At 45.1% G+C, this 12,086-nt stretch overlaps 1 protein-coding gene and 1 long non-coding RNA gene across 7 annotated transcripts in view; one reads left to right on the forward strand and one right to left on the reverse strand.

Moving 5' to 3' along the window:
* LOC119393260 (homeobox protein engrailed-1-B) overlaps positions 1-12,086 on the reverse strand; it is a 161,678-nt gene that overhangs the window by 78,058 nt on the left and 71,534 nt on the right. For 3 of the 6 annotated variants that reach the window (XR_007416322.1, XM_049416174.1, XM_037660189.2), the window contains exon 2: positions 4,340-4,375. The exons of the other annotated variants lie outside the window; for them this stretch is intronic. Coding sequence is in view for 2 of the 3 variants with exons in the window: in XM_049416174.1 (XP_049272131.1) it covers positions 4,340-4,375 (36 nt within the window). In the remaining variant the exon portion in view is untranslated. The remainder of the gene's footprint in view (positions 1-4,339; positions 4,376-12,086) is intronic. 6 annotated transcript variants of the gene reach the window in all.
* Positions 1-12,086, forward strand: part of LOC125758695 (uncharacterized) — a 118,313-nt gene that overhangs the window by 46,780 nt on the left and 59,447 nt on the right. The gene's annotated exons all lie outside the window — the stretch shown is intronic.

Genomic DNA, 12,086 nt, shown 5'->3' on the forward strand with positions numbered 1-12,086 from the left:
TGGCACTGTGTCGCATGGGATGTATCCGCCTTAGCAATACAGTGCGTGAGTCTGTAAAATGCACCTAATCGTACACGAACCACGAGCGGCCGTGCACGAACGCTTCAGCAGCACACATTCAGCAACACCGGCGAAGAACTGCGCCGCCCCGCCGGTATACCTCGTTGTTGCCGACGGCGTCGCTAGGCCTCTCGCAGGAGTACGGCACGGCTATACGACGAACGGCAGCTCGCGATCACAAAATGCTTGCTGCTGTGCAGTTTTCGTCGCCGTTATTGTACACACACAATAAAAAAAACAGGTGTCCGCTATCCGCTTTAAGCTACGGAGCGATGCACTTACAACGAACGAGACGGCTCGTAGTCGCGGTTCCTGTTGCTCGCAGTGCAGCGGCGGCCGCATGTTGGTTCAATCTATCTCGTATCGGCGCTCGCCTTCTCGCTATACGTTTGACAACGGTGGTTGCATGGCACAAAGAGACAATTTAAACTTACTCATTCTAGCAGCTTTTATTTTCTGTGAAACATATCCTTTGCTTCCCCGGTGGCCGGTGCGAGCTCGTATATAGAACTCGCCATGGCGACCGGTGTGGCTGTGCGAGTTTGCTACGCGCCGCCGGCTTGGTACCGACGACGTAGCGAAGCCTTCTTACCGCTTAGAAGTTGCAGCCGGTGAAACATCGGTTCGGTGACACTCCGAGAAGCAAGCGTTGCCGGTGGTCGGGGGGAGCGCTTCGCCGGCGCGGCTCTCTCACCGGCCGCCGGCCGGCTTGATGCCGACGACGTAGCGAAGCCTACTTTTTACTGCTTCGAAGTTTTAGCCAGTGAAACTTCAGAAACAACCCGCTGACGATCGCAACAGCTTACTTTTGTTACCGATGAAATTATTCTTCGCAGTTCCTCGTAACTCGGCACGTTGAAGCGAGGTATCCGTGGCGTGTCGGAGGCTTGCACTCGTGTGCATGGGCACTGCCGCTTGACGGGAGAATAAACACGGGACAGCCAGCTCGATGTGTTCGCGGTCGGACGCTGGCGCGAGTTGAACTTGTCTCTGACCAGAACGGTTCAGTGGAGAAAATAGTCATACACGTCTACACAAACCAACTGGCCGTTGCAAATCCTCGCTGCAAATCGTCGCTGCAAACAGATGCCCGTACACACACGCACATTCACACACGCACGCACATCACGACCAAAAATTGTTTCTATAACTCCCATAGGGAGTTTCTAACCACGTGACACGCACGTCACGACCAAAATACTTTTTAAACCTCCCATAGGGAGTTTCTAACCACGTGATCTAAAACTCCGTGGGGAGTTTAACAAGGTCATGTCGTTCATAAACTCCCTCATTAAGCAAGGGGCGTTTTACGACGACAAGTGCCGACTTCACCCCGCTACCACGGAGTAAATGATTGGGGCATGGGGGTTTTAGGGGCTCATATGCTGGAAAAGCTCCCATCTCGGCTAATTTTCGTTTACAGTGTATCACACGTCATCATCATGTTGCTTCGGGACAAATAACGTGAACCATTCCAATAATTTAAAACGTTACAAGAAGTATGAACATCACTGTCGCTAAAGAATGCATTGTACAACAAAAGGCACATATATATGACTGAAAATATATTTCTGCAGTCATCTGTGCACACAATTAACCCGTTCACATTGAAGCATGCAACTGCAGGTGCAGCCGTAATTTAATGAAAAAAAGAATAAGCATTAAAAGTTGGATTCATGCATGGAAACCATGCAGCTGGAGCTATATATATATATATATATATATATATATATATATATATATATATATATATAAATCACGCCAGCAGTGTTGACACTGAAAGCCAAACGAATTGCCCGACTAATTGCTCGTACGCCCGTATTTTATACGAATCGCATGCATATCTGCTGCTTTGTAGAATGCTCGGCATAAGCGGTTATGAAATATGAAAACTCTCTCTGACGACGCTGGGGCGTCGTCAGAGAGAGTTTTCATATTTCGACCACGTATGGGCCAGCGTTTAAAGCCGCGGTGAAAGAGACGACAGCTCACTATCGAACTTCGCATGCAGTGTTTCCATGGTGAGCCCTTTACCCACTTCTCAACACAGGTCCAGAGCCATCATAAAGTTTGTTTCTTTATGTGGACCCCTAAAGCCATGGCAACGACGCCACGTCTTCGTGATGTGGTGATGTTGCGACGCTGGCGAACATCCTTGCGGATTTGAACGTTGATTACAGCTGACGACAGCTTGCTCTGCGGTTTCAGTAAAACACTGCGCTTCTCCGCGGCGCTCCGAACATGTATACACGCCACGAGCTGCCGAGTATAAGCCGAACCTGTCAGTCCGTCGCTGCGATGAAAAGACGGTGAAGGTCTGCGCGTTATAAATTCTATCACGCTGCAAGCCGACACCTCTGCGGCCTCGACGTGCACGCATCGCACGCAGTGCGGCGCCTGTATGACCACATATGCGCGCGTGATCCACTTCGTGACGGGTGGCTCCATCAGCCTCGTTTTGTCAGGTGTCCGCCGCGCGCACTGCTTCACACCGCGCCTGGTCAGCTTGAAGAGCGCCGAGCGCTCTTCACATACTTGCATGCATGCAGTGTGCTCGTTCGACCTTCATGCGAACTAAGAGATTTCGACGTTTCTCTATGTATCTATGTTTTGTTTCAGTTTTCAATACTTTCTTGCTTTTTTTTTTTAAGCAGGCGTTTGTATTGTTATTTTGGTACGCCGATGCCATATAGGCCCGCACATAAAATTACAACTGCCAACTGGTTTCACTCGACGCAATGAAATATTGCTACCACCTTCCTTTGTATAGGGGTTGTCTTCCCGGACGTCTATTCATATTTAATTAGCACGGCGGGAAGTGCCTTATAAAACACGTGTAATATAGAATTAGCTCTAAAACAAGGTCTTCTGTGTAGTTGTCCGGCATGTGACTATAGGAGGCTTGTTCTTGGAAGAACGTCAAGACAAGAGAAGATATTGGGACTGTGTCCTCGATCGCGCGCGGTGGAGTATTGCAAAGAGTTGGAACTCTTCCTCAGGTGCAGATATATCATATACGTCCACTTGTGCACGAACTGGACGGTGAACTCTTCGTCGTGTGCGTGTGTTTGTACAAACTGCGAAATTCCCTCCTCCTCCTTCTCGTCCCCTTAAAGACTCGTTTTTCCTTTCCGAGTGCAGGGTAGCCAACCGCGCTCAGTTTTATTAACTTCCCTAGCTTTCTGTTACATCTCTTACTCCGGAAATCTTCTAATCATTGCCTGTAAGCAAAAACGAGGGACATATATATATGTATGCTGCACGACATTTCATGAGCCAATGAAACGCAGTGTCAATTCAAATAAAGCGAGGTCTGCTATTTGCATTCAGCTCATGCGAAGTTAACATATGATGTGTTTAACTTCCCAAACGATCCACCGCGGTACAGGACCATAGCTCTGCTGAGTTCGGTGATGCATGACGCAGTCGATGACACCATACACATTTCCGTATATATAACCCATAAGGAGGTATCGTAGTGTCCGCGGAATCTGGAGTCACGAGGGGGGGGATTGTTGTTGACCTGTTCTCACTCAAGAGGAGCAGAAGGTATACGCAATTACTAATAGATGTACCAGCATTTTTTTTCCGAAGTCTGAGAATACTTCTGTTTGGTTTATAGACGATCTAACAGCAATCGGCGTAGTTAGAATAGCACATTTTCATGTGTTTCTCGTGTTTTCGCGCCTATCAACGTTTGTTTCATGAGAGCTGTGCTTAAAGTGCGGGCAAGGGCCTATATATAGTGACTGTTGTGCGATCACCTCGAAGAACTGTTCTTTAGAACGTGGACGTTTCGTGTGTGTGAACATTTATGACGTGTGAACATTGTTGTTGCGTCGGCAATTATTTTGTAGTACTGGGATTAGGAATGTGAATGTCCATTCTGTGTAAATTTTGTACTATTTTATGGTTATTGGCAACTTCACGATGCAAATTATTATGTAAGAAAAAAGGAGCAGCCGGAGCCACACCAAGGCACCAACCTCTCCTTAAACGCATTTAATATAAAAAAGCACGTTATTGTCGATGCATGCATAATTTTTGTAGGCGCAACACGAATGGAAACAGCAATCGTGCAGCAGTCACGAGAAAGTTTTGCCGTTTGGAAACAACACGAGACTATTTTATCCTCAAACTGCAACAGCGAAATTTTAAAAGTCGCTTTTTGTGTGGCTGACGCGCCAGGATAACGAATCTCTGCGTTTCCGACCGTGTGTGTATAGAGCTCAGCTGTACATATTCGCGTAGATGCATGTGCCAATTGTAGTCCTCATACCTTTCTGGTTGGACGTGGAGGCCTCTGTACGGACCACTAGAACAGAGGAACGGCACGTCTCAGCACAATTGGCTCAGCTCACTCAACACCTCACACCATGACGCATGCACATTCGCTTCCGACTCCGTATCCTGTGCTATCTTCAACATTTCAAGGCATTATTGCTATGCAAAATACAGCGTATGTATAATATGAGAAACCTTTGAACAAAGAATTTGCTGGAGCCAACATTTTCACAAGGTGACTTAGCTTCGTCACGGCAGCAGCTGCATTGACAAAGTCCACTTGTCGAAACGTTGGCTCCAGCGACAATCCCTGTTCAAGAATTTCTTCATCATTTCAAGCATCCATCTGCCCATGAACTACCCTGATTCAATGTAGAAATGAAAAATTCTTGAACACGGGGTTTTGCTGGAGCCAACGTTACAACAAGCGGACTTGTCTTCAGTTGCAGCCTTGAAGAAGGCAAGACCGGTTGTCGAAACGTTGGCTCCATTGGCACCCCATGTTCAAGGATTTTTCATCTCTGCAATGTTCCATGCAAGGTTCTAAAGCTGCAGGGAAATCCGTTTGGATTTCTCAGAAAGGAAAAATTCGTCTTGGTCCGGAGTTCGAACCCCTCACCATAGTGTTGTGTTGTACGTATTTGCTTGCACTCGCTTTAGTTCAGCGTGACTTCTGCTTCGGGCTTGTTGCATGTGATATTCTGGTGTTTTCGTTATATAACACTCGTATATGAGCGTGACATATAGTGTAAAAAAATTACCCTACTTTACGGAGAATCTGATGGTAATTTGGGACCGAACACTTCCTCGTAACTTAAAAACGGACTTTCCGTAGGATAGACAGCTTGTACAACGCCTCCTGTAGCCGTCGAGCAAAATACGAGTGGTCTTCGTATTCAAAAAACAGATTTCCTAAGCCAGACTTGTATTTTATTAGCCAACCGTTAAAATACGGATGGGCCTGTAGTTGTATAATCGTAAATGTTTAATAGCAAAATGTATAATCTGAAAAGAGACAGGGCGTGCAAACACAGACACAAGAGAGAGGTCAAGACACCACAAACGCCGTTTGTGGTGTCTTGACCTCTCTCTTGTGTCTGTGTTTGCACGCCCTCTCTCTTTAACATAAATACTTACCAACTAACTCAGCTCTGTTATTCTAAGTATAATCGGAAAGAAACTTCAACATCACTAGGAACAAAATGAAAACAATAAAAACGAATGCGCGTTCAGTTTTACTGGCAGTCATCGCAGCTGTCGAAAGTTATCGAAGTTTGTATCGAGTTTGTCTTATCTTGTATTTGTGTCAGCTTCAACAAATAGAAAGCCGTCCATTGGCGCACGTATACCGAAATACATGGCATGGATGGATGGATGGATCAAAAACTTTGCTGTGGTGTGACTTCTCTGGAATACTCTTTTTATATTATCCGCGCTTCAGTGGGGGTCCGAAAAGGCCCAAAAATTTCTGGCGCTCCGTACAATTTATTTATTTATTTATTTATTTATTTATTTATTGAAGGAGGGGTTGGTGCCTGGGTGTGACTTTGGCTACTCCTCTTATATAATAGTTTGCGCCATGAAGTTGCCAATAACCACGAAAATGTCCATTCACAACAGCAACGTTCACACGTATTAAACTTTTTTATTTATTATGCGTTTATTTATTTAGAGGCTTAAATACCGGAAAAGAGCAATATCTGACACTGCAGCTCCATTCGCTTCATATATAGCGCACTGCTGTTTTTCCGGAATTTAAAATAATCGTTATTAGCAGACCATGTGTTCAGCTCGGTGAAGGCTGCTGCCTAACTTATTTGAATTGTAGTTTTAATTTAATTCGAAGGCTTGCCCTTATATAGGCATAGCGCAAAAGACTGTAAACAATCTATTTTCAAATAGTTCGCCTATGAATCATTATTTATTTATTTACGAACTTCACACAAAAACGTCACTGCAAGTGAATTATCGGCCCAGACGAAAAGCCAAAACATGTAATATTTTCTGAACCATCTATTTAATTCGGCATTGTACGGTATAATCGTTTGTGTGAAATAAATGATTTGGGTCATTTTAGATCTGCTAGGCTTCATCTGTGGCCACTTGCAACATGCAACGCGTATACAAGCACGCGAGAATCCTCTTACGCTGTTTCACACACATTTCTTTCACTTCAACGACTTGAAAATAAAAACAATAATTCGAACGAACTTCACACAAAAACGTCACTGCAAGTGAATTATCGGCCCAGACGAAAAGCCAAAACAAGTCATTCGATAAATAATCAGTCTGTGCATTAAGAAAACTGGCCTATATAGACTCCAACACGAAAGCCATCTGGTGTAGATATATCATCGTCACCATCATCGGAGTTCGTTCATGCTGTGACTGATAACAGTGATGATGAATGACAGCTGAATGGGTTGGCAGCTTTCAACAACTCACCGGTTTGGCTATTCACATGGTGTGACGCCTGGTGCGATTCTACGCAATATTGCATCTGCAACGTGACTCCTTGCCCGACATGACGACTGTATAGGGTCCTTTTGCAAAGCGGTTTAGCACTGGTGTGGCTTTGTGGTATAGAATATACTTGACTGCCACGCAGAGCACATGGGTTCTACTCCAGTTAGAGTAGTGATTTTTATCAGATTTTTATTAAACTCACTCACGTGGGTTTTGTGCCGCACGCCGCCTTTTTCAAGGTCAGCATCTTACGACGCACTTAAGGCTTTCGCCCTAAGAAATTTCTTAATTACAAACCTCGACGCGGAACGTATGACTGTGCGTCCACTTGGAGAGGCTACGAACGCACTATGTGTCTCTGAGGGCCTTCATAATCTCCAATGCGCGTTTCCGTCGTTGATAGTAGGGCAGGTCGGCGGCGGTGCCGCTATAATTGCTGTTGCAATAAAGAAATGTTACATCGTGTTTGAAAGGAACTGGTGCGTCACGCTATAATAGCAAGTGAATAAAATCGAATAAATGTTGCTTTCAAATGATCGGGCCTTGAAAATCCTTACTATTCTTCTTCAATAAACTCTGTCAACGAATTCCAGAGCTGTGTCTCGAGAAGTGCTGGTATTCTCTCAACATTTCCGTGCAGATAGGCATACCCCATGCAGAAAAGTTCTCCTAGGCTCCATATTTTTGCGCACTATTTGTGAACACCGTAGCATATGAAATATGATGCTTATCTATCAATAGAATCGAAACTTGAGCTTGTTTGTATGCGTTCATCTTGGTTGATGCACACGACGAGGGCGAAGATGTAAGAAGCACAAGACAGGCGCTGCCTTGACCTGTACGTGGGGAGTGTGCGGTTTGTGGTGCGTGTCTTCGATATGACTGCACTGCTTGGCGCATACAGAGTATATTAAGCGAGCTTGGAAAGGGCACGTTTTGTCAACTTAGCTATCTGAGAAGTTCTCAAGCCGTCCAAGTACGAGGCAAATACTATAATAATTCACGACGGATGATGAGATATTGATGAGACATTCGAGGAAATATTTGGCGTTATTGTTCTGGTTCACTTTTCCTCAGGAAAAAATGTAGAACTTTGAAGGTGTTACCTGTATATGTACAGTTACTGCTACTCTTCAGTGTCCCTGTTATAAAGGAACGCCATGAACACAAGGAAATGTGCAATACACGTTATAAAGAATATTATCGGTAGCTCACAACAGGCCCGTAGCCGGGGGGGGGGGGGGAGCCCGGGCCCCCCCGAAATTTTTATGATACATGGTGTTTTACCGAAAATAAATAATGAAAATAGGCGTTTTTCTCAAATAGTCAAGGCTTTCAGCAAGTGCCCCCCCGAAAAAAATTCGTGGCTACGGGCCTGGCTCACAACATACACATGCAACCAATTGACCAAATGTGCGTTCCCTTCGTGATATCATATGGTGCATACATTCAAACGGCTTTCTTTGTTTCGAAGTTGAGGGACAAGCAATGAGCATATAAAAAAAGAAAAAAACAAAGCTGGCAGATTGCCTTTAACGTCATTCTTCGGTAACATTCCGGCTTGCTTACTGAAGTTCTGAAAAGGTATACAACTGGCCTCATATGCTTTAACCCTCAACTTTGTATCCGCACCTAAGTTGGCATGCAGCGCTTTCAAAATCGCCAAGACGTGCACGTACAAGTCTGCTTCCGTAACTGTCCTTGTGTCGACAGATCGCTGCTGTCAACTGAACCTATAAAGCGCGTCGGAGTGGTGACACTTGGCGACGAGCCATCCGTGAGCAAACACTATTACATGCTGAGGGCGTCGGCGCTTTTCGTTTTCGGCATTCTTGTTCCGATCGGCGCTATAATTTATGTCACTGAGGAATGCTGGTGCGTCAGTACATAAGCTATAGATTGCAGTTGCTTGTTTCCTCGGTGGTATACCGAGACGAACATCCATGGACTGCAAAACGCTGCAAAAGTGTTAACTGGAAACAATATATACCGCGAAATGAGCAGTTATATTGTGTTGTTCTGATCCTCAAGAAAAATGCGCGAAAAGCAATAACGGAGCAGCAATTCTGTATATGTGGCTATAAAGTGATATCTTACTGAATAACAAGAGGTCTCATGATTAACCATGGGCTTATAAAAATGAAAGGAAATGTTGCGCGAAGAGATTTTTGAGTAAGTCCCTGCGTTAATCGGTTCACAGAATGCAAATTTAGTGGCTGTAACTTTAACATTGCCGGAGCTTTAGCATATAATAGTAAAATAACTTTTTAGCTGGTGTTCACCTCTGTGGTGCATCACTCCGCATTCGCCATACTAAAGCAGTTAGCGCCGTTACGCGGAAAAATAGTTTGCATGCCTTTAACTTGATGTCACACAGCTAATTTTCGTGGGCCTGTTCGAGGCTTCACTTACATGTAAAAAAACTGTGTACTGTCAATTACTCATAACTACTCACGTAACGTATTGGTTTGAATTAAAGGTTCATTCCGTAGTATCAGGTAAGGGTTTTCGTGTCTGGGTCATATAGTAAACGAGCCGCCACAAGTTTCGCAACCGCGACTGCCATGGCTCCTTCTGAGCGGTTCTCCGGCCACCGTATCGTTAAACGCGAGGGTCGACATCTCAATCTTGCTGTTCTCTAGCAGCATGAGAGACCGCACACTTATACATGGCCACACGGCGGCACTTGGGAGTGTGAACGGCCTTCATCCTACGTGGCAGCGTGTTTATTTCTCTGTATATATTTGCAATGCGAGTCGGAGTACGTTGCTGCATGAAAGTGCAGTCCGCTCGTTTGCTCGATTCTCCGGCCCGATAACCTCCCCCAGGACTGGTGACGGGGGTCTTGTCGTCGGTGCTCGAAGGCCGCCCGGGCTTTCCGGCTCAATTTGCCGCTAAGAGCCTCGACGGCGACGCATATATGGCGAGAGAAGGAGGAAGCCACGATGGCGACGATTGAACCAGAGAATTCCCGTTGCTGCCGCACATTTAGAGCGTCGCATCCGCGGGTTATCGGGAATACTAAAAGGCTGAGTGACAGGCTCGACTCCGTGCATCTCCGATAAGAGCCGTGAGTGTAGTCCGGCTACTATATATATTCGAGCTCATGAAAGTCAAAACAGCAGTCAGAGAAAGCTCGTGGAAATATAGAGGGAGTCCGAGGAAGGGGGCAGATTCTCAGGCGCGAATCTCGAGCATTGGTCGCCCTTGTGGACCCCAAATGGCACTCGGCTGGGCTACCTGAACTTTATGGCCTCATAAAGCCGAGAAGGCCGCGGTATATAGATCAGCTGACATATATGGACACACGATGATTTGCGGGTCGCTAAGCAAACGGCCCAAGCATATATCGGAATGCAAGGAGCGCCGTATACTGCGATGCAGAGACGGACGCTGTGCATGTGTATACGCATTAATGAACAAGGCAGGTGACTCCGAATGGTAGCCGCACCTCGTGTGGGAATGCCGAGGAAGTGAACACATTCCGAGAAAACTGCCGACCTATGGGAGGTGGCATCACTTGAGGGCTGGGTCCGTCCATATATTAACGAGAGACACAGCTGACATAAACCTTTGCCTGCGAAGCTTCCACATATTGAGATAACGTAGACTGATCTGCCTTTTCCTTACCAAAATGTAGACATCGAACCGCGGTTTAATATAAATTGTAACGATGGAATGGATTTATTTGCAAGGTCATAAATGCAGTGCAGCACAAGGGAGAGGACGGTCAGCCCCACAACAGCTCGCTGCTCGCGCGCACATCTGCCTACACTTCTTGGTTCCAGCGTGCAGCGTGACAATAATATTGCTTCTCTACAGAAAAAGTCCTCTTTCTCACGCGAGCACGCGGAATACATAACGTCAAAAAAAAAAAAATCGCTTACAGGGATTATAGAAATCGACGTGTACGGTTTTTTTTTCTTTTTTTGTTGTTTTTTTTTTCTTTTTGAGCATGCGCGTGTCAGTTAAGCCTGTGCAGCTTGTAGATGCTTCGCGTCGGCTAACCTCGACAATCCTGTATAAGAAGTCCAGGCACTTCAAAGCACCATGCAAAGTATACTTGTCTGGGCATATTATTTGTTGTGTATAACAGTAAGAAGGCTGAGTGCGCTATGCAAAAAACCCATAGTATACCTCCTTAAATCTTTTTCTAAAGCAAGGTGCGTACGCACTCATATTCTCCTAACTGAGTTTTACTAAATATGTTTTAGGTCAAACTTGAAGCTAAGGGAACATTCATATGCAATGACATTAGGAAACCGATATATAATCTTCAAATTCTGTGCGAACTCTTCTAACACATTTCAACTGGCGCTAGTGGTCTTTGTATTGCTGCTCTAACACACTGCAATATTGTTCGTTTTCTTATAACCTCCTCACCCAAGTATGCCCACGCTATCGCTGATTAATTGAAGAAATTCAGAAGAGCGCAGGCAATATAATCAGAGAAGGTAAGGGGGCGGAGTGTTCAATCCCCCCACCCCTCTGAAATGAAATTTTTATAGTTTGTATGTATGTATATATGCAGGCACACGTAATAACGTGCACATGAACCTACATATAAAAGGGCCGAGCCCTCCCTCCCCAACCCCAAAATAAATCATCCTGGCTACGGCCGCCCAACAGGAGTATAAGAAACATTGTAATAAAAGCTATGAATTTTAGTACGTTACCAGCGCTAATCGAAGTCTTTGTACACCTCGGTTATATATTAAATGTGCTAATAATATGAACGTTGGAAGAAATGCGAACGAAGGTGGTGAGGCCTGTACTACATGAGTGAGTTTTCAAGCGCGGGTATTTATTTTCATGTCAACGTTTTACTAATGTGGAAATATATCCAGGATTGCATTTATAATGAGAGATATGCAAACTAGCGGTATCGACTATGTCTGGACATTAATTGTGTTCGGAAGACAACGCTACTGTAGCTCATATGTCGATCTCAGTACATGGTGTATTGATTTAGTCAAACAAAAGGACACTATATCCTTTCATAGCTTTCGTAGGAAGCTTTCACATAGGATGAAGTTCAAGAGTCATTGTCTGCAGGCATTAATGCCGTCATTATCTTATTACCTAGCTTTATGCGTATATTCCCGCCATGCACCTCGCGTTCCTTTTAATCCCTGTCCATGTTAGATGTATGCAAGTAGCAAGCCGGAGGCTCCTTCGGCAGAACTATTCGCTTTTTTCATTAATGATATTTCGCTCACTTATATTGCCCGGCTACTTTATTGGTAGTAGTGTACTGCTGCTTGACACGTAGTGTG

The sequence above is a fragment of the Rhipicephalus sanguineus genome, chromosome 5 (genome assembly GCF_013339695.2).
Source record: "Rhipicephalus sanguineus isolate Rsan-2018 chromosome 5, BIME_Rsan_1.4, whole genome shotgun sequence".
Taxonomy (NCBI): Eukaryota; Metazoa; Arthropoda; class Arachnida; order Ixodida; family Ixodidae; genus Rhipicephalus; species Rhipicephalus sanguineus.